The sequence below is a fragment of the Salminus brasiliensis genome, chromosome 1 (assembly GCF_030463535.1).
Source record: "Salminus brasiliensis chromosome 1, fSalBra1.hap2, whole genome shotgun sequence".
Classification (NCBI taxonomy): domain Eukaryota; kingdom Metazoa; phylum Chordata; class Actinopteri; order Characiformes; family Bryconidae; genus Salminus; species Salminus brasiliensis.
In genome coordinates this window covers 97,234,413-97,254,978 of record NC_132878.1, presented here as the reverse complement: position 1 = coordinate 97,254,978, position 20,566 = coordinate 97,234,413, and the positions used below count along the sequence as shown (strand labels likewise).

The 20,566-nt window shown below is 43.4% G+C and overlaps 1 protein-coding gene across 2 annotated transcripts; it reads left to right on the top strand.

Moving 5' to 3' along the window:
- The first annotated feature begins 4,827 nt into the window (after positions 1–4,827).
- Positions 4,828–20,021, top strand: mtdhb (metadherin b). 2 transcript variants are annotated; one of them, XM_072692526.1, is made up of 13 exons: positions 4,828–5,283; positions 7,744–7,839; positions 10,603–10,684; positions 11,208–11,537; positions 11,654–11,731; positions 12,277–12,417; positions 13,571–13,630; positions 14,227–14,301; positions 16,441–16,538; positions 17,075–17,185; positions 17,276–17,344; positions 18,265–18,367; positions 19,521–20,021. In XM_072692526.1, the coding sequence occupies exons 1-13, from the start codon at positions 5,005–5,007 to the stop codon at positions 19,586–19,588; spliced, it is 1,590 nt and encodes a 529-aa protein (XP_072548627.1). In that variant the 5' UTR covers positions 4,828–5,004; the 3' UTR covers positions 19,589–20,021. The 2 variants fall into 2 exon arrangements, with proteins under 2 accessions (XP_072548627.1, XP_072548626.1); XM_072692525.1 differs by having other exon boundaries at positions 14,224–14,301.
- Positions 20,022–20,566: the final 545 nt, after the last annotated feature.

The window sequence follows — 20,566 nt, the reverse complement described above, 5'->3', positions numbered from 1 at the left end:
ACATGTTCATGATCTTTGATTATTCTGCTGTTTTTATTTATTTATTTTTAACCCGTTTTCTCCCCAGTTACCCAACCCCTACGCTAGTGAGGGTGAGACCAAGACACTCCCCCTCCGACAGGTGCACAGCCAGCCACACCTCTTTTTTTCCCGACTGCAGCTAACCTCCGACTCTGACGCACCGGTTAGCACACGCCAGTGACGGCCAGCGCCGCACTAGAGCGATGTGGGGGGAAACAGCGCCTTCTACCCAAGGCCAGTTGTGCTCTCTCTGGGTTCCGGCTGCCGATGGCTAGCAGCGTGAGCGGTATTTGAACCAGCAACCCTCTGATCACAGTGATGGCGCCTTCATCCACTGTTTGGAGAAGGTGTTCGTGTGACGGCGACGAATTTTGCACAGAAAAATGTTTGGTACCAATTAGCCATAACATTAAAACCACCTGCCTAATATTGTATACGTCCCAAACAGCTCTGACCAGGGCTTCCCACGACCTCTGAAGGTGTCCTGCCCTGGAATCTGAGACCAAGACTAACGTTAGCAATAGATCTTGTAAGTTGTGAGGTCAGTGGAGCCTCCATTGACATTGGTGAGCCTTAACCTCATGACCCTGTCACTTTAGATTAGGCACTGACCACTGCATGCCTGGACGGGAACACCCCACATGACCTGCCTGATCGTCTGGAGATGTTCTGACCCACTTTCCTGCTCCTGCACATCACCTGCAAGAACTGACCGATCACTTGCTGACTAATATGCGTGTCCCGCCCCCTTTTTTTCATGTCACTTGTAGGTGGTTTTAATATTATGGCTAAATAAAAGGACTTAGTAGATGGAAGCAAGAAACTGTGAACCTCCAACACTGCTGTTCCTCCTTCAGAAGAGCCTCCAGCAGAACCAGAACAGAGCTGGAAAACAGGCCGATTCCAAAACCCCTAAACTGTTACATCACAGTCTTGTAATATTTAAACCCCGCCCACTAGAGAAAGTCTTTCAAGGGCAAAACACAACAGCAAGGCCAAAAACAAATGGCTAAATGCTAATTCTCGGCTGAAGCTAGCATGTGCTAGGCTAAACGCTAACCCACCCTGCCACAATCTCTGTAGCTAGCTAATCTCACACCATAAGGACAGCAAAGCTAGCAAGAATTGTGAATGATTGCGGTGCCCGGCAAACTGCACTGTGCTATGGCGCTAACGTCGACCATCTCTGCTACGAAAACCAGCCGAGGTCAAATAACAGGGTGGTAAAGGGGGCATTTTTTCACCCCAGCCAAAACCACACACTTCTTACTGACGCATCAAACACCACCTTAAATACTCAGCAAATTGGAGAACTGAAATTGAGGACTGGTGATCATTATGTCTGGTGGGCCAGATTCGGACCTCTGCGGTGGTCGTCCCAGAAGGTGAAAAGTTGAGTAGCTCTTCAGGCCACCTTCTTCTCATTAGCATATTGTTTAATAATGCCACAACCAAATTTGCCATCAGTGAGCCAATAGAAAGAAAGCATTCAGTTGCTCATTAGCATATACCAAACATGGCTATTCATACATGATCTACAGTCACTGTAGGTACGTGTTCTGCCTAGCTGGACAACTATCAAGCACACCCATAAACAAGGCTTCATATACAAGGAAAATACGCCCTGTTTCAGTTCATTCGCACCTTCACGGCTGTACTGCTGTTAACACAGCGCTGGGATACACTCTGAACTGCAGTAAGGAACACGCCTACAAAGATATTTAAGGGTGCTTTAGAAAACCGGTATCCCGACAGTCTTTGACTGTTTCAGGAAAAGTTTTCCCGGGAGTGTTGTGGTCTTTAGCCCCTCCCATTACTACCTCCACCTGCCAATCAGAAGAGAGCAGAGTAAGAAGTGGCAACACTAAGGTATAGACTACATACTGATATTCATAGTGTGGGTTTGGGAGATTAGCACACTCAATATTAACATACTAACCCACTTTCTGCTAACAGGAAGTGATGACGCATTGCTAGGCCAACATACATCACCGATATTGTTCCCGATATTAATGATACTGTCGCACTTGCTTTGTTATCCGGCACTTTTTCTAATCATTTAATAAGACATGAGCAGCTCCTCCCTTTCCATTTCGCACTGCATTGTGGGATAATAGTGTCCCACTGTGACCACACTCATGTATCATGGATATTTGAGTATACTCAACTTTGACCATTTCGTCTATATTACATAATTCATACTCACAGAGTAGTTAGTGTTAGTAATTTAATGCCCACATTTAATGTTCAGCCTGATTTCAGTCCATTCGCACCTTCACGGCTGTACTGCGGTTAATACATTGTGCCCCTAGTGGACACCTTGTGAACTGCAGTTGCTTGAGAAGCTTAAATATAATTATATTATTATTATTTTTTATTTTCTAAACGAGTTTCAGGTACAATTTCAGGTCAGAGTCATTCAGGTATCTGGGCTCAGGCTTCCTGATGGGATGAGGAGCTCTGTTATCTGAGAGAGGCTCATAGTAGAGCCACTGTGCCCACAGCCAACTGGGAGGAGACCCTGAGGAGGACCCAGGACCTGCTAGAGGGGGTAACACCTCACAGCTGGAGGCGAACACATCACTCTGCTCCAGAAATGCTAAAAAATCAATGTTTGATGAATAAATTTGTTCTTCGTAGCTTTACAGCTTTAATGTAGTCCCTCTGAAAGCTGCCATCCAAAGAATGACAAAAGTGTTGACACTCATCACTCAGGTAGTGAAGTGGAGATACGAGGGTTTAAAAGACTTCTATAGAAGCTGAAGTATCAACTGAAGCTTTTTACTCCAGTAAAAGTGTAAAAGTACTGGTTTCAGAACCACTTCAAGTAGAAAAGTAAAAGTAATGGAAGGAAAACAAAGGCTGAAAGCTTAGGCCGCACCACAGGGGTCTATAGTGCACTACCCCCCCCCCCCCCAATCCCCAAAACCCATTTCTCTAAAAGTCATAATGAGGATACTGTTCTATATTAATATTAATATCTGATATTCTAATGTTCTATTAAAATGTTGATGTTAAAATGTTGGGCTGCACTAGGCCCCTGTTTCAGCTGCAGATCTGCCCATTGAAAATGAAGCATTTCAGTAATATCAGCTCTATTAAAGGAGCGTCTCTGTGCTCTACTGAGCATCAACATGAGCTTCATGGAGGAAAATATGAGGAGTCGTTGTCTAGAAGTTCTGTAAAGCTGCAGAAAGTCAGACTTCAGAGGCGTGTGATCAATAAGCTTTATTGGAATGTAAATGTGGGGCTCAGTCGGGACGTTTCACTGCAGCTCTCTTGAGTCTCTGCCACGGACACAGTCTTCATACTAGACTACAGACACAGTCTGCTGTGAGCTCTCTGTCCGGATGGAGGATTTATTTGGAGGGTTTTTTACTTTAATTCAGACAGAGGCTAAAACTTAGCAAATCATCAGCTAATAAAGATCTTCTCCAGTGAACTGTCCTGTAAATCATATGGATCATATCTGCATCTGTATTTAATATTGGTGTATTTTTGGTCTGTTTGGGTGTTTTTACATCTTTTCCAACAGTCAGCAAAACTCAGAACACAGCGGCTAGCAGTGTGGAGCTAAAGCTATCAGTGCAATGCTACAGAGACCCTCACAGATAAAGGCCAAAAAAATCATATTTAAAAATAAAATAAAAGTAATAAACTCTTAAATTGGACGCTTAGGAATGGATTGTTAAATAATATTTTTTTAATTTAAGGAACAGTTTGTTAAAAGGAATAAAATATTAAAATCAGAAAACTATTTTTATATACTGAAGAAAACAATATTACATTGAGAAAATTAATTAATAAACAGAAGGAAAAATTATTAAATGGAGAAAATTAATTGTTAAACTGAAGGAATAAATTATTAAAATCAGAAAATTAATAGTTTATATTAAAGAAAAATTATTAAATGGAGAAAATTAATTGTTAAACTGAAGGAATAAATTATTAAAATCAGAAAATTAATAGTTTATATTAAAGAAAAAATATTAAATTGAGAAAATTTATTGTTGCATTGAAGAGAAAAATATTAAAATTGGAAAATGCATTGTTAAACCAAGGGAATGATTTAAAACCAGAGGAGACCATTTATTATTTATAATTAATATATAATAATTTAACAATAATAATTTAATATATATATATATTTATTATATAATTTAAGAAAAAAATATTTTCAACTGAAAGGAAAAAATAAAAAATTGAGAAAATGAATTGGTAAACCGAGGGACCATTTATTATTTAACCATTAATTATTATTTATATATATATAATTTAACAATAATAATTTAATATATATATATATATATATATTTTTTTTTTTTTTTTGAGAAAATAGTTGTTAAATTAGAGGGATTAAAATTTTTAACTGAAAGGAAAAAATACAAAATTGAGAAAATGAATTGTTAAACCGAGGGAATGATCTAATACACAAAGGGAACCATTTATTAAATTGAAAGAATTGTTTATTAAAATCAAGGGATTTAATACATTTCTGTTGAAATGAAAAAATAAAATGTATTTAACTCTGATGACCTTTTGACCTTTGATGATCTTTCCTGTGTGTGTGTGTGTGTGTGTGTGTGTGTGTGTGTGTGTGTGTATGTGTGTGTGTGTGTGTGTGTGTGTGTGTGTGTATGTGTGTGTGTGTGTGTGTGTGTGGGGCTGTGGAGATCCTATCAGTATTTGCTCTGAATCTGAGTGAACTGAGTGGAAGCAGCACTGCTGTCAGATGCAGTGTAGGGTCTGAAGGCGGGCAGCAGGCGGCGCTGTTCAGCACACTGAAGATAAAGCCGCTACACCGAGCGCGACCACCACCACCACCACCACCACCGCCACCGCAGCAGCAGCGGGAGCAGCAGCGGGAGCAGGGACGCGGTTTCTCGGCCTCTTCGTGACTCATTTAGGCCAAAATGGCTCGATTTTCACTCCTTACCGCCATGTTTTAACGCCGCGGTCCGTTAACGCACCGCCCGGGCAGAAATGGCGCTGAGCTGGGCGGAAAGGGCCGAGCAGATGGTGTTTTCTTTGGGGGAAATGCTGGGGCTGGAGGCCGCGGCGCCTCTGGCCCTGTGGCCGGCCGGAGTGCTGCTCTTGTCGGTTGGCCTGGGGCTGGTCCTCACGCTGCTGCTGCTGGGGCTCCACAGGCCCGGAGCAGCGAAGGAAAAGAGGGGAACGGCCGAAGACACCGCGCTGGAGGCGGGCCGGGCCGGGAAGGCCGAGGAACCGAGGAAGAGGAGCAGAAAGAAAGCGGGGGAGAGGGTAAGATCAGGCGGGGAGAGGAGACTCAGCCCGCCGCCCTCAGACCGGCACCCAGCCTGGAGGCCCCCAGCCCTCAGTAGAGCTGCTGGGGTGTAGAGCTGCAGAGCTGCTGGGGGGTCACCGTTATATTTATTTACTAAAATTAGACATTTTTAATTCAATAAATCAGAATAATGGTTGTATTGAGTGAAAATGGTGAATTTTAGTGTTTATTAATTAAAAATAAGAGTAGTTTTATTCAGTAATTCAATAATAAAACTAAAAACAGATGATTTACATTCATTAAAAGCAGAATAATGATCATATTCACTCAAAAAAGCTGGAAATTATGATAATTTCATTCATTCAAAATGACAGTGAAATCATTTATTCACTGAAAATGAGAATCTAAACTAAATAATAAAAAATCTAATATTAGTTTGGTAAAGTAACAGTAGAAATACTGTAATATCTCAAAATTAAAATGTAGTAAAAATGAGAATTATGCTGTTTTTATTCCCTAAATTGAGAATAATGCTTATTGCATTCAGTGAAAACTGGAATAATACAGTGATCATTTGCTAAAAATGAGAATAAAGCTAATTTTCATTCTCTAAAAATATAACGTCTCTTTAATTTGCTACAGATTAATGAGAATTGTGCTGCTTGCATTTAGTAAAAATGAGCTGAATCACTAAAAATAAGAGTAATCCATAAACATGAGGAGATAATAATGCTGTTTTCATTCATTAACATGGAAATGATGCTTCACACATTCAGTGAAACTGGAATAATACAGTGATCAGTTGCTAAAAATGAGAGTAAAGATAATTTCCCTTCATTAAAAAAGACTCCTACTATTTTAATTAAATCTATAATTAAATAAATATATGTAATAATAAATAAATAAATATAATATAATGTTTACTTAATAAAAGGGGATTTAGTCGGTGGTGGGTTTACTTAATGGAGGGGTTTAGTCAGTGAAGGGGTTTACTTAATAGAGGGGGTTTAGTCAGTGAAGGGGGTTTAGTCAGTGGAGGGTTTACTTAATGGAGGGGGTTTAGTCAGTGGAGAGGGGGTTTAGTCAGTGGAGGGGTTTAGTCAGTGGAGAGGGGGTTTAGTCAGTGGTGGGTTTACTTAATGGAGGGGGTTTAGTCAGTGAAGGGGGTTTAGTCAGTGGAGGGTTTACTTAATGGAGGGGGTTTAGTCAGTGGAGAGGGGGTTTAGTCAGTGGAGGGGTTTAGTCAGTGGAGAGGGGGTTTAGTCGGTGGTGGGTTTACTTAATGGAGGGGGTTTAGTCAGTGGAGGGGGTTTAGTCAGTGGTGGGTTTACTTAATGGAGGGGTTTAGTCAGTGGAGGGGGTTTAGTCAGTGGAGGGGGTTTACTTAATGGAGGGGTTTAGTCAGTGGAGGGGGTTTAGTCAGTGGAGGGGGTTTAGTCAGTGGAGGGTTTACTTAATGGAGGGGTTTAGTCAGTGGTGGGTTTACTTAATGGAGGGGTTTAGTCAGTGGAGGGGGTTTAGTCAGTGGAGGGTTTACTTAATGGAGGGGTTTAGTCAGTGAAGGGGGTTTAGTCAGTGAAGGGGTTTACTTAATAGAGGGGGTTTAGTCAGTGAAGGGGGTTTAGTCAGTGGAGGGTTTACTTAATGGAGGGGGTTTAGTCAGTGGAGAGGGGGTTTAGTCAGTGGTGGGTTTACTTAATGGAGGGGGTTTAGTCAGTGGAAGGTTTACTTAATGGAGGGGGTTTAGTCAGTGGAGGGGTTTAGTCAGTGGAGGGGGTTAGTCAGTGGAGGGGTTTAGTCAGTGGAGAGAGGGTTTAGTCAGTGGTGGGTTTACTAATAGAGGGGGGTTTAGTCAGTGGAGGGGTTTACTTAATAGAGGGGGGTTTAGTCAGTGGAGGGGTTTACTTAATGGAGGGGGTTTAGTCAGTGGTGGGTTTACTTAATGGAGGGGTTTATTCAGTGAAGGGGGTTTATTCAGTGGAGGGGTTTACTTAATAGAGGGGGGTTTAGTCAGTGGAGGGGGTTTAGTCAGTGGAGGGTGTTTACTTAATGGAGGGGGTTTAGTCAGTGGAGGGGGTTTAGTCAGTGGTGGGTTTACTTAATGGAGGGGGTTTAGTCAGTGGAGGGGTTTAGTTAGTGGAGGGGTTTACTTAATGGTGGGGGTTTAGTCGGTGGATGGGGGTTAGTTATAGGTGGGTTTATTTAATGGAGGGGTTTAGTCAGTGGAGGGGGTTTAGTCAGTGGAGGGGGTTTAGTCTGTGGAGGGGGTTACTTAATCGAGGGGGTTACTAATCGAGGGGGTTTAGTCGGTGGAGGGGGTGTTTAGTCGGTGGAGGGGGGGGGTTTAGTCAGTGGTGGGTTTACTTAATGGAGGGGTTTTGGGTTAAGGGAGTGTATGCTGACCCTGTCCTCTAAACTGGGGGAGATCCGTGGGGGTCTGCTTCATGCCGTCTGTGTGTTTCTGCTTTGTCCTGCAGAAGCTTCAGAGGAACGGTCTCGCCGTCGAACCACAGGAAGAAGTGAAGCCGGCGGAGCTCCGGAGTCCGGATCCGGCCGAGCCTAAAGCAGATAAGGTAAAGGTCCAGGGCTCTGGGGGGGCGCGTGCGGAGGGAGGGTTCAGGGTATGTATGGCGAGTCAGGAAGTATAGACGTTGACCTGAAAGCGGCAGCTGTCGGTGTCGGGTTTCTGCTCAGTCTGCAGAAGCAGTTTTAGAGATGTGTCTACGGTGCCGGATCTCCTTACTGAGCTGAGAAGAACCCGTGTAGAACCAGGACCACTCCTAGAACCTGTGCAGTGGTTATGTAGAACTAAAGAGTTCTGGTGGACCCGAGTACTGTGTACTGTGTAGGACCTTGTTTGTTGTTTGTTTGGAGGCGTGTGGGTAGAGTGAGTAAAGTGGGCGGGGCTTGAGCTGTCAACACCTCCACATTCAATTTACTGCCTTTTTTTTGTCACTTCTACAAGTCATTTGAATTAGTTTTATTTATTTTATGGTGAATTTGACGTTTTCGGGAGAGTTTGGAGGGGATTTGATAAGTGAGGAAGTGTGTAACAGCAGCTCAGGCTCACTGATAAGCAGCCCCACATGTGTAGTACAGGGTTTTAGTGGTAAGACGACGTCACAGGTTGCTGTGTCTCATTTTTATATTAATATTTTTATAAATATCTTTCTAACGGTGGATAAAAAGGTTTATGTGTGTAAAATATCCAGCTGCACTTTATTTATGGTCTGAAACTGATGTAGAGCATGTTGATTTGGACGGTCAGTAACAGCTGCTTTGAGGGCTGAGCTTCGGTCTTTAAGCCAAGGGGAAAATTGGCTAGAACTTTCTTGGTCCTGAAGGGAAAATAATTAATTAATTAAATAAGAATATAAAATACACATAAATACATTAATTAATAAATTAAAATAAAGTAAAATTAAAGTAAAGTTAATTAAATAATAATAAATTAATAAAATAAATTCAAATATTAATTCTAAATCAATAATATAATAATTATAATATAATTTAATTAATTATAATTAATATATTTTAATATATTATAATATAATTTATAATATATTTTAATTAATATTTTAAAATGTTATAAATTATCATAATAAATAAATCTAATGAATTAATATAAACCAAATAAATTAAATTGTAAAAATAAATAGTAACTATTAAGTAAAATAAAGTAATTAATTAAAAAAAAAATGTAATGTGCCCCGTAAAAATCAAAAGAAACATAAAGGTAATTAACGTCTAATTATACATATTTTGGAGTAATAAAAAGTGCTTTAACATTTTTAATGTGGGTTTTTTTATGTTTTTTTTTTTATATTTAATCTCTGCTGCTGATACGATGCTGTGTGTAAGTGCCCGTTTCAGCGCTGATACCGGTACAGTACAGTCGTCAGTGCAACACTAATTATATTGCAACTGGCAAGCGTCGGGGCCCAAGCACTACACGGCCTCTACGATACTAAAAGAGGTTCTAATGAATAGTGGTCAGATCGTATAAGAGGTTCTACACAGAAACGTCTACATCGGCTTTTTTCCACCAATCTGAATCTGAAGAACCGTTTAAGTGGTTCTAGATGGTGTTGAGATGTCGTGGTTCTGTTTGATACCATCGTCTTTACTGAGGAACTTAATTAAAACTAAATAAATAAATAAACTTGATATTAAGAGAATGTGAGCGATTATGGAGCCAGTAGAGCACAAACGATGGCCGTGTTTTTAGACTGGTCTTAGTTATGAAAGATGTGGGTCTCTGTTGTGGGAGTTTTTTGGACATTTACGTAGTTTTTCAGCTCAATAAACTTGATATTTTCACGTTAGCCGCACCGATATTTTCGTCTTTGCAGGTTTTTAATTTTTTTACTGGGAACGATGCCAACCAGAGCTGCTACTAGTGACGTCCTGATCCAGTAAATTTGCCCCGATGAAATCAGAGTCTCTTTATTCTAAATATCAGCCGATACTGATCTGATCCGATCTGATCCATGTTAATATAAATGATCCAGCTCCACAGTTTAGATCAGATGAGCTGCTGATTTAATCTGATCAGTAAAATCCTTTATTTTCAGGATCAGTTTCTATAATCAGACTTTCTGGACTGACTGATTTAGTTTAGTCAAGAGGTTTATTAAAATCACTGTTTTATAGTGTTTAATATCTGATAATCCAGTCTGATCTCCTCCCTGACCAATCAGCTCCCAGCTCCTTTACAACACTGCAGTCTGATCACTTCCTGTGTGTGTAAGTGTGTGTGTAGTGGTACGCAGTCTGGACTGGTATCTGTGGTTGTTGTTGGTCTACTGGTGTGTAGTAACTGGTTTATAGTGGGTGAATGTGCTGTGTGTGAGATTCGTGTTGCTATAGCTAGCGAGTGTGTGTGTTAGCATTAGCATTAGCCTCCACTCGGTCCTGACCGGGTTCTTCACTGCTGGTTTATGAACAGAGAGAGGTGAGCGAGCTGGTAAAACAGAGCGTTTCAGTGAGAGTTTTATAAAGGATCAGATATTATGGTCTGTTTTCAGGTTCCACTGTAAAATAGCTCCACACTGCAGAACCTCAACTCCTTTATTTACCTTCTGAGAACGTCCACACTGCTGCAGCTGGGGGTAATGTCCGGTATTGGCGCCTTGAGGAGACCAGAACACTGTTTTTTTTTAAACAAAGCCATGGAACTGGATTGGGATTAAAATAGCCAAGACCCGATCCATTCAAACAGGCCTGGATTGGCCCTGATCCCGATCCACTGGATCAGATCTCTAGCTTTTACGGTGGTTTTTGGGCTTATTTATCAGTTGCTGTTGATTTTCACAGTCTGTTTTATCTGCTTTTAGGCCAAGAAGAACAAGAAAAAGCCCAAAGCTCCAGCAAAAGAAGCTAAATCTGCCCCTTCAGAGCGCAGAGAGCTGGATGAAGGTATGTTGTGACGGACAGTATTTATAAAAGTCGTAAACTCCCTGAACTCACTAAACTCTCAATCTTTGGTGATTATGTGGTTTCTGCCAGTGTGGGACTCACTGTTATCTATCAACATAGACTAAATTTGGGCCCAGAGTGGTCCAGCGGTCTAAGAGCTGGTCATGCTGCCAGCCGTCAGCAGCTGAGAGAGCACAATTGGCCGTGCTCTAAAGGGTGGGTAGATGGCACTCTCTCTGGGCTGGTCCGTTGGGAGGCTTGACGGGCCACCCTCACTGGTGTATGTAGAGGTTGGGTGTTGGCGGCCCAAACTGGGAGAAAATGGGTGAAAATTTAAACTAAAATTTAGCTGCATTAGCTGTTTAGCTCCAGCGCTAAAAACAAAGGAGCTAAACCGCAGACGGCCAGCGTATCTGTCCTGCTGAGAGAAGGGAGTAACTGCATTATTGATTATTGACCGATCTATCGCTTAAATAAGAGTGTGTGGAGGTGTTCTCATTGGCTGGATGTTGTTCGCCGGCAGCTGGAGCCTGGGAGACGAAGGTCAGTAACCGTGAGAAGCGCCAGCAGAGGAGGAAGGATAAAGGAGCAGGAGGTGACGAATCGGGAAGTCCTGGAGGAGTGGAGCCCAGCGTCAGTGTTTCAAGCACTGCACAGCCCATAATACCTCCAGATGAACCAAAAGTCACCACCCCGCCGACCCCCACCAACAAGAAAAACACCACTAACACCACCAGCACCACCAGCAGGACCACCACCACCACCACCACTACTACCAGTAAAAACACCACCAGGACAAGCAGCAGCAGCAGCAGCAACAACACCACCCCTGCCTCTGCAGCCCAGAGAAAAGGTAGGACCTGGGTTCCTACCGATTCCTCTGGCTGTGTGTGTGTGTGTGTGTGTGTGTGTGTGTGTGTGTGTGTGTGTGTGTGTGTCTGCTTACAGTGCTGTCATTGTTCTTTACAGAAGAGCCTCCTACAGCTGACGTCCCTCATGCTGTCGTTCCAGTAGACATACATCCAGCTGCGTCTTCTGAAATCAGGGGTATTAAAGAGTCTCTCCTGCTTTTGTTGACTTTCTACTAGATTTTGGAGGAGGAACATTGCTGTGAGGATTTGATTGTAATCAGCGACAGATAAGTGCGTTAGTAAGGTCAGGATGTTGGATGATGATCAGCACCCCACCTCATCATCCTCAATCATCTGTACTGGATGGAGCTCCACCACCATCATTCCAGAGAACACAGCTCTTCCACTGCTCCACAGCTCCTCAATGCTGGGGGGCTTTATACCCCTCTATAGCCCAGCCTGGCATTATTAGGCAGCATGGAGCTGACAGGGTCATGATGTTGATCTGCTCCTGCAGATGGTCCTATTCTATTGGCAGTACTTCTTCTCTACAGGGACTAGACAAGCTGCATGTTTGTGTGCATTTGCACATCTGTGTCAGCAATGGGTGCAGCTTAAAGTAGCTGAATGTGTTATTAGAAGGGGGTGTCCTGTCCACAAACATTTGGACACCGTGAATGATGTAGGAGAGTTGTATGGTCTGAAAGGATGGCAGTGTAACTGTGTGTGTTGGGTCTGCAGTGTCTCCTGGCTGGGAGGAGGTTCTGAACATGAACGGGTCCGGCTGGAGAGAGTTCGGAGCTCCGGTTCAGCTGGACAGCTCCAGCGGCCTGAGCTCGGAGCGGCAGGACAGACACAGCGCCTGGACGCACGACATGGAAGGTAACGCACCAGCTAAAATCGTGTGATTAATGGTCTGTAGGGGGCGCTAAAGGGCCTAGGAATCTCCACACTCTACCCAAAAACTTTTAACAATAGTGGAACCCTGTCTGGTTCTATATGGGAAGGTTTTTAATCGGTTCTAAAATAAAAAAGAGGTTTTTAATCAGGCAGAGAATCAGAGAAGCATCCAGGGGTTCGTTCAGTTCACCTTTCCTAAGGAACCCTTGGAGAACCCAATGGTTCCACTATTGTTAAAGTCAAAGAACCCCTTTTTGGGTAGAATGTGGAGATTCTTAGTCCCCTTAGCGCCCCCTACAGACCATCAATCACCCGATCTTTCCCTCAAGCGCCCACTGTTTAAGGGTGTGCATATTTAGGCTGATAAAATATTTAATAAATCACTCAGGCTGATACAGATATGAATAATGTAAATTATTTACTAATTAATTTTAGAATATTACAAAAAATCCCATTAATTTATAACTGAAGTTCAGTGAATGCAATGTAATATTGATCAATTTTACATAATTAATATTTAACTATAATTAAAAGTACATGTTGTTTATAAAATTAAATGAATAATCAATCAATAAAACCAATAAAAGTTATTAGAACAAATCTTATAGAAATATTACTAATATTAAGCTCTTCTATTCACCGTTCACATTAGGGGTGTAAGAAAATATTGATAAATCAAAGTATCGTGATATCATGTTTTGCACTATTGTATTGATCCTCGAACGCACTATTGGTTTTTGATTAATAGTAAAGATTGTTGGTGAGCAGTGGTCCGCTTATCGCTGTGTCTAAACCCCGACCGCTAGATGGCAGTGTTGCGCCGTCTTCAGACATCTTTTCTCATGCAGATTTTATGCAGATTTTATGCAGATGTTGTGTCGGGATACGTCAGCGAAACTGAATCGTAAGCCCTGTATCGTGATGCGTATCGGATCGTATCACCGTGTTATGGCCAGCACCCTGCTGTAGTTCTGGACGGTAGGTGAAGGGAGCGCTGGACTGAATACGGCCCGTTTAAAGCAGGTTGAAGAGAGGTCCGGCTCCTCAGCGCTGCCTGTGCTGCAGCTGGAGGGGCTCTGGTTGGGTTTGGGAAGGGAAGCTGGAACTCCAACGGTCCTCTGTCTGTTCCTTTAAGGCTCGTGGACGATCGTGGACAGCTCTAATATCCCAGTCTCCTTCCCTGGACTGCCCGCAGGTACACCATACACCATAGCAGCCATCTAGCAATCATGGCCACAGCAAACACTGTGGCAACCAACTGGCATACCATAGGAAGTACTAGGCAACACCATAGCAACAACCTAGCAACGCCATCTGAGATACCATAACAACCATCTAGCAACATCATAGCTGTCACCTAGCAAACACTGTGGCAACCAACTGACATACCATAGCAACACATTGGCAACACCATAGCAGCCACCTGGGATTCCATAACAGCCATCTAGCAACATCATAGCTGTTGCCTAGTAACCACTGTGGCAACCAGCTGACATACCTTAGTACTCTCTTTGCAACACTATAGCAACCACCTAGCAACACCTTGGTAACGCCAAGGCAGCCACCTGGGTTGCAATAACAACCATCTAACAACATTATAGCGGTTGCCTAGCAAACACTATACAACTGGCATGCCATAGCACCCACTTAGCAACACCATAGCAATCACCTCACTCCCCCCCCCCTCCCTCTCCCCCCCTCTCTCTCTCTCCCCCTCTCTCTCTCTCCCCCTCTCTCTCTCTCCCCCCTCTCTCTCTCTCTCTCTCTCTCTCTCTCTCTCTCTCTCAGCAGCTGTTGAAGCTCAGGCTGTTCCGGACCTTACCTGGCCCTGCCAGCCTCCGGTGGACGACGAATGGTCTGAACTGAGTGAGTCCTGTTCCCACGCGCTGTGGTGGCCTGATGGTCAGACAGCTGTTCCTGTGCTGCCGAGTGAAACCCAGGCCTTGCTCCCAAACTGACTGAAAAACAGTGAAATTGAGCTTTTAGAAAATTCAGTTTGTAATGAACTACAATCAGTAAACAATCATTTAAAACGTTTAATCACAACAATATTCTGTCCTTAACGATTAATCACGAGTTTAAAAAGCTAGCTAGCACAGCCTTCAATCTGCCCTTTCATTTATTTATTTATTTATTTATTTATTTATTTTATCCCATTTTCTCCCCAACGTGGTCCGCCAGTTACCCAACCCGCACGTACTCTTCTGCCCGACACCATTGAGGGTGCACTAGCACACGCCCCCTCTCATTTTTTAAACTTCCGCCTGGGAGGGAAGCGCCATATACCCGGCTCCGATACACCAGCGATCGGCCTATTGTGCTCTCTCTGGGCCTCGGCATCATGACTGGGATTCGAACCAGCGACCCTCTGATCATAGTGACTGTGCCTTAGTCCGCACCTTGGTCTGCCCCCCGGTTTTGATTGATTGATTAATTAATGTGTGTGTGTGTGTGTGTGTGTGTGTGTGTCATATATATATATATATATATATATATATATATATATATATATATATATATATATATATATATATATATATAATTTTTTGTTTAGAGAAGTTCAGCCTCAAACGGGATGAAGCTCGAACCCAGACGCTTTAATAGAGAACAAGCTTCAACAACTTTCTAAGACATAAATGGATGATCAGTGATTGAGCTGGATTAGCTAAGAGCTAAGTGTGTGTGTAAAAATTAAGAGTTAGTTATGAGATTTTATCCATATTTCAGCATAAATAAAGTGTAATCTACCCTCTGAACAGTAGCGACGCAGTGTTTCCATCGCTAAGTAAAAGCGCTAATGCGTCACTAAACTCTGTAAAGAGAGAGAGAACTACGGGGAGGAGTTCGGCCCAACTTCAGTAAAATTATTCATTTGTGAAAAAGAAATCATCTACGTGACACTAACAATAACTTAACAGTTAAAAACGGTGAAACTGGAAACGTGTCGTTACCATCACAGCCGGTTTGTGTCGGTAATGAGTTTTCAGTTTTTCAGGAAAAATAAAAGACTCTAGATCACGAGTTTCTGAACACGTCTATCTTTTATTAATTAATTAATTTATTGTGAAATGTTGTCGTGATGACAGAAGCAGTAATGACACTGAATAAATCGACCCCATGATCAGGAGGAACACATGATAATATCCAGATAATATCCAATATCCTTTTCCAGACGTCAGAATGTCACTCGTTTCTCGTGTGACTACTTTGTTTCCATGGTTACGAGACAAACGCATGCGACCAAAAACAAAAGTTACAGGCTGTTGCGGTAATGGTGGGATGGTAGTGTTGGGGTGGTAGTGGTAATGATGGGGGGGTAATGTTGGGGTGGTAATGATGGGGTGGTAGTGGTAATGTTGGGGTGGTAGTGTTGGGGTGGTAATGTTGGGGTGGTAATGGTAATGATGGGGTGGTAATGTTGGGGTGGTAGTGGTAATGGTGGTAATGGTAATGGTGGGGGTAATGTTGGGGTGGTAATGGTGGGGGGTAATGTTGGGGTGGTAATGGTAATGTTGGGGTGGTAATGTTGGGGTGGTAATGGTAATGGTGGGGGGTAATGTTGGGGTGGTAATGGTAATGGTGGGGGGTAATGTTGGTACTGGTAATGGTGGGAGGGTAATGTTGGGGTAGTAATGATGGGGTGGTAATGTTGGGGTGGTAATGATGGGGTGGTAATGGTAATGTTGGGGGGGGTAATGGTAATGGTGGGGGGGTAATGGGAATTGTGGGGGAGGTAATGTTGGGGGGTAATGTTGGTACTGGTAATGGTGGGAGGGTAATGGTGGGGTGGTAATGATGGGGTGGTAATGGTGGGATGGTAATGGTAATGGTGGGGGGGTAATGGTAATGGTGGGGGGGTAATGGTAATGTGGGGGAGGTAATGGTGGGGGGGTAATGGTGGGGTGGTAATGGTAATGTGGGGGAGGTAATGTTGGGGGGGTAATGGTGGGGTGGTAATGCACTGCTCACAGATATAAGCACTGCTAATACGGTGACTATGCGCAGACTCTGACTGGAGGGAGCCGTCTGAGGAGTGGGGTCATTACGAGGATCAGCCACCGCAGAGCGCTGTGGACACCCAGCTGCCGCCAGCCGAGCCGCAGGTGAGCCATCCAAACACCCAGACGCCCGTCCAGAGTTATAACCTGACTGTTCCATTGGTTAAAACCCCGCATGTCATTAATTTTCAGTCTTCATGCTGCTGTCGTAATTTACTGATGAAGTTTCTATGCTAGCTAATGCTAGCTAGTCGAAAGGGGATCAGCCCAACTGGCTAACTAGTAGCAAGTAGCATGATGGCTAATACAGTCGAGGGGGTGGACCAGCACAGCTGGCTGACTAATAGCATGCTAGCCAGTACAATCGAAGGGGGATCAGCTTGACTGGCTAACCAGTAGCAAGTAGCATGATTGCTAATACACGGGTAGCATGCTAGCTAATACAATTGAAGGGCTAGATGGACCAGAAGCTAGAAGCTCCTCTGTAGGTGTAGAAGGTTCATCTGCTCCAACTAAACCCAGCAGGTTCTAGAAACCCTCTCTGGACTTCCTCATGTCTGAATTGGTCTCATGCCCCTGCTGGGCCAGAACATGCCCTCTCTGAAACCGTATGACCCTGTGTGACCTTCCTGTCCCTGCAGGAGTCTGATCCTGAAAAGGACAAGGACGACCCGACTGCCCCCGGCAGCGGCAAAGCCAAGAAGAAGAAGAAGAGGAAGAAGAAACCAGAGGAGGGTGGAGCTGCTGCTCAGGTGAGCAGTACCTCAGTACCCCAGTGCTCTCTGATCCAGTATGTTTCTAAAGTGAAGGCATCTCTGACTTGACTCTCCTCTAATTGGCAGGTGGAGGTAGAAGTGGGTGTGGCTAAAGACCAGAACACTGCAGGGAACGTTTTGCCTAAAACAGTCAGAGTAAGTTCCTTAATTAAGCGTGATCGAGGCTGCAGTTCGGAGTGCGTCCACTAGGGGCAGCGGTGTGTTAATGGCAGGACAGCAGTGACGGTGCAACTGAGCTAGAAATCAGGCGCGAGCATATTAAAGGTGCTCGGAGATGAAGCCAGCTCTTTCTCGATCGTCTCGCCTCTGATTGGCAGGTGGAGGTAGGAGTGGGAGGGGCTGAAGAACATTTTCTCTCTGTCCAGATACTGGTTCTCAAAAGCACCCTTAAACACGGTCTCAAACCGTCCCTGTAGGTTACTGCAGTTCAGAGGGCGGGGCAGCTACTAGGGGGCAGCGCTGAGTTAACAGCAGTACAGCAGTGAAGGCGCGAATGAACTGAAATCAGGCGTGAACCCGATGGTTTTGGAGCATTTCTATTGGTCCATTCATTCTGGCACACTATAGATTACTTTAGTGTGTAGTGTATTTCCCCTCTGAGTAATGAGGGCTTTATCTAGTACCTAAAAGGCTATGGTTCTACATAGGATCCTTATTGAAGAACCCCTGTAGAACCTCTTATCTGAGGGCCTTTTCTAAGTGCTTGTAGTTCAGGGTGGCCTAAAGAAAGCGGACTGGTCTAAGTGTTGGATCAGTCATCAGTTTGAATCATCCCGAGTGATGCCACAGCCATCCGTCAGTGACTGGGGGTCTCTGGGTGGGTAGGAGGGTCGCCCCTCTCCCCTGTATCTTAGCGTGGGTGATTAGCAAACCGTGCTAACCTTCACCATCCAAGTGCAGGTCGAGTCTCGTGATTAGTCGAAAGCTGTGGAGAACGAATTGTGTGCTAAAATTGTTCAGGTGTGTTTGCACTGATTTGAGGTGTGTGTGTGTGTGTGTGTGTGTGTGTGTGTGTGTGTGTGTGTGTGTGTGTCTCTCTCTCTCTCTCTGTGTAGGAGCAGGAGAGCATGGCCCCAGCTGGTCCTCCCCGAGCTGCTGTGAAAGCAGCTGAATCGGCTGAAGCTTCAGTCAGGAGCACGGCGGCTCCACCTGCACAGAGTAAAGCCCTGCACTCAGGAGCAGCTCGGCTGTAGCTCCTCCCACTACAGCAGTTTCTCCTCCAACAAACTAAAAATAATGTCATTTGCCGGGGGGTGGGGGGAATAAATAAATATATATATACACACTTTTTAAAAATGTAAATAAGGGGTGAATTGGGGCGTGGTAAATAAGTTTCGTGGGGGGGGGGCTTGTTTCAAAAAAGTGTGTGTGTGTGTGTGTGTGTGTGTGTGTGTGTGTGTGTGTGTGTGTGTTACATGCATGTGTACTGTGTATACATACTATTCTGTGAATAGAAACAAGCCCCACCCACACCATTAACCTATTATGTACAAATGCCACGCTCTATTTGCCCCTTATTTACATTCATCTTTTTTTTTTTTTTTTTTTTTAACTGATTGTTGCTTTTGCCTGATCACTCTCTCTGATCTCTCTGATCGCTCTCTCTGATCTCTCTTTCTGATCTCTCTGATCACTCTCTTTGATCTCCCTTTCTGATCTTATTGATCACTCTCTCTGATCTCCCTTTCTGATCTCACTGATTTCCCCTTCTGATCTCACTGATCACTCTCTCTGATCTCTCTCTCTCTCTCTCTCTCTCTCTCTCTCTCTCTCTCTCTCTCTCTCTCTCTCTCTCACTAATCTCACTGACCACTCTCTGATCTCCCTTTCTGATCTCACTGATCTCTCTTTCTGATATCACTGATCACTCTCTCTGATCTCTCTCTCTCTCTCTCTCTCTCTCTCACTAATCTCACTGACCACTCTCTGATCTCCCTTTCTGATCTTTCTGATCTCACCGATCTCCCTTTCTGATCTCCCTGATCTCCCTTTCTGATCTCCCTGATCTCTCTTTCTGATCTCCCTGATCTCTCTTTCTGATCTCACTGATCACTCTCTCTGATCTCCCTTTCTGATCTCACTAATCACTCTCTCTGATTACACTGATCACTCTCTCTGATTTCACTAATCACTCTCTCCGATCTCTTTGATCTCACTCTATCTCTCTCTGATCTCACACTATCTCTCTGATTTCACTAATCACTCTCTGATCTCTTTGATCTCACTCTCTCTCTGATCTCACACTATCTCTCTGATTTCACTAATCACTCTCTCTGATCTCACTGATCACTCTCTCTGATCTCTCCTCTAGAAAAGCCTGAGGAGAGCTGGGAGTCCCCGAAGCAGGTGAAGAAGAAGAAGGCCCGGAGAGAAACGTGAATGAGTGTCCTGCAGGAGAGGAAGTCGATATGCAATTTTTTTTTTGGTTGTACGAAATTTCATAATTATTTACCTTTACTTCTCAGCCGTTGCCAGTATTGATTAGGGTCAGAAGGTGACCGGGTGCATTCAGACGATGCACGGATAGTAACATATCAAACTTGTGACTGGAAAAAAATTAAAGGTTTGTGTTTCTTTGTTTTTGTTTTTAATTTTTTTTTAAGTGCGTCTGTTAATTTATAACTGTAGTGACTGACGAGGTTTTTATAGTGACGTTTGTTCTGAGCAGAAATCAAATCCGGATTAAACTGCTGACCGTGGTCAGAACTGAGGTGGTGGTTTAGTTGTAATATAGAACAATCTGCCTAAAATCACCTTTAACTGAGAAAACGATCAAAAACTAATTCCATCAAATAAATGGAAATTAAAATTAGCTGTTTTATAGATACGATTATTATAATTTTTTTTTAATCCCCTGTCAGAAATGATGAACCCCGTCGTTGGTATTTGCGTATTTTTTTGCATGTGTTGTTCTTTGGTTTGAGGACGTTAGTGGTTAATATTCATTCGCAGGTTTGTCCGTGTTTTAGCTGCACAGCTCCGGAGCTGCAGACGCAAAACTCAGTAAATTAAACCCTATAAATAAACTAAAATCACCCTCATCGGTTAAAGGACTCCTCTAGTGCTTTCCAGCGTAACCGCTCCCTTCTGCATCCGCCCGCTGACGTTCATAAGTGATTGACCCGCAAGTAAACTGTCAGCAGATGCAGTTCCTTAATATGTGTGGTTTTTATTAGGGATGCACCGATCCGGCTTTTTCAGTTCCGATACGATACATAAACTTTGCGTATCGTTGATACTCGATACCGATCCGATACCATTGTTAAATTAATAAACTGTAACCTCACCATGTGGGAGAGACTTACGGCATTAGGTTTGACTAAATCATAACAAATGAACATAAATATAAATGTAGTA

Coding starts and splice junctions, on each gene's coding strand:
- mtdhb (XM_072692525.1), top strand. CDS start 5,005: ATGGCGCTGAGCTGGGCGGAAAGGGCCGAGCAGATGGTGTTTTCTTTG. Junction 5,284..7,743: donor GAAAGAAAGCGGGGGAGAGG/GTAAGATCAGGC, acceptor TTTGTCCTGCAG/AAGCTTCAGAGGAACGGTCT. Junction 10,685..11,207: donor GCGCAGAGAGCTGGATGAAG/GTATGTTGTGAC, acceptor GTTCGCCGGCAG/CTGGAGCCTGGGAGACGAAG.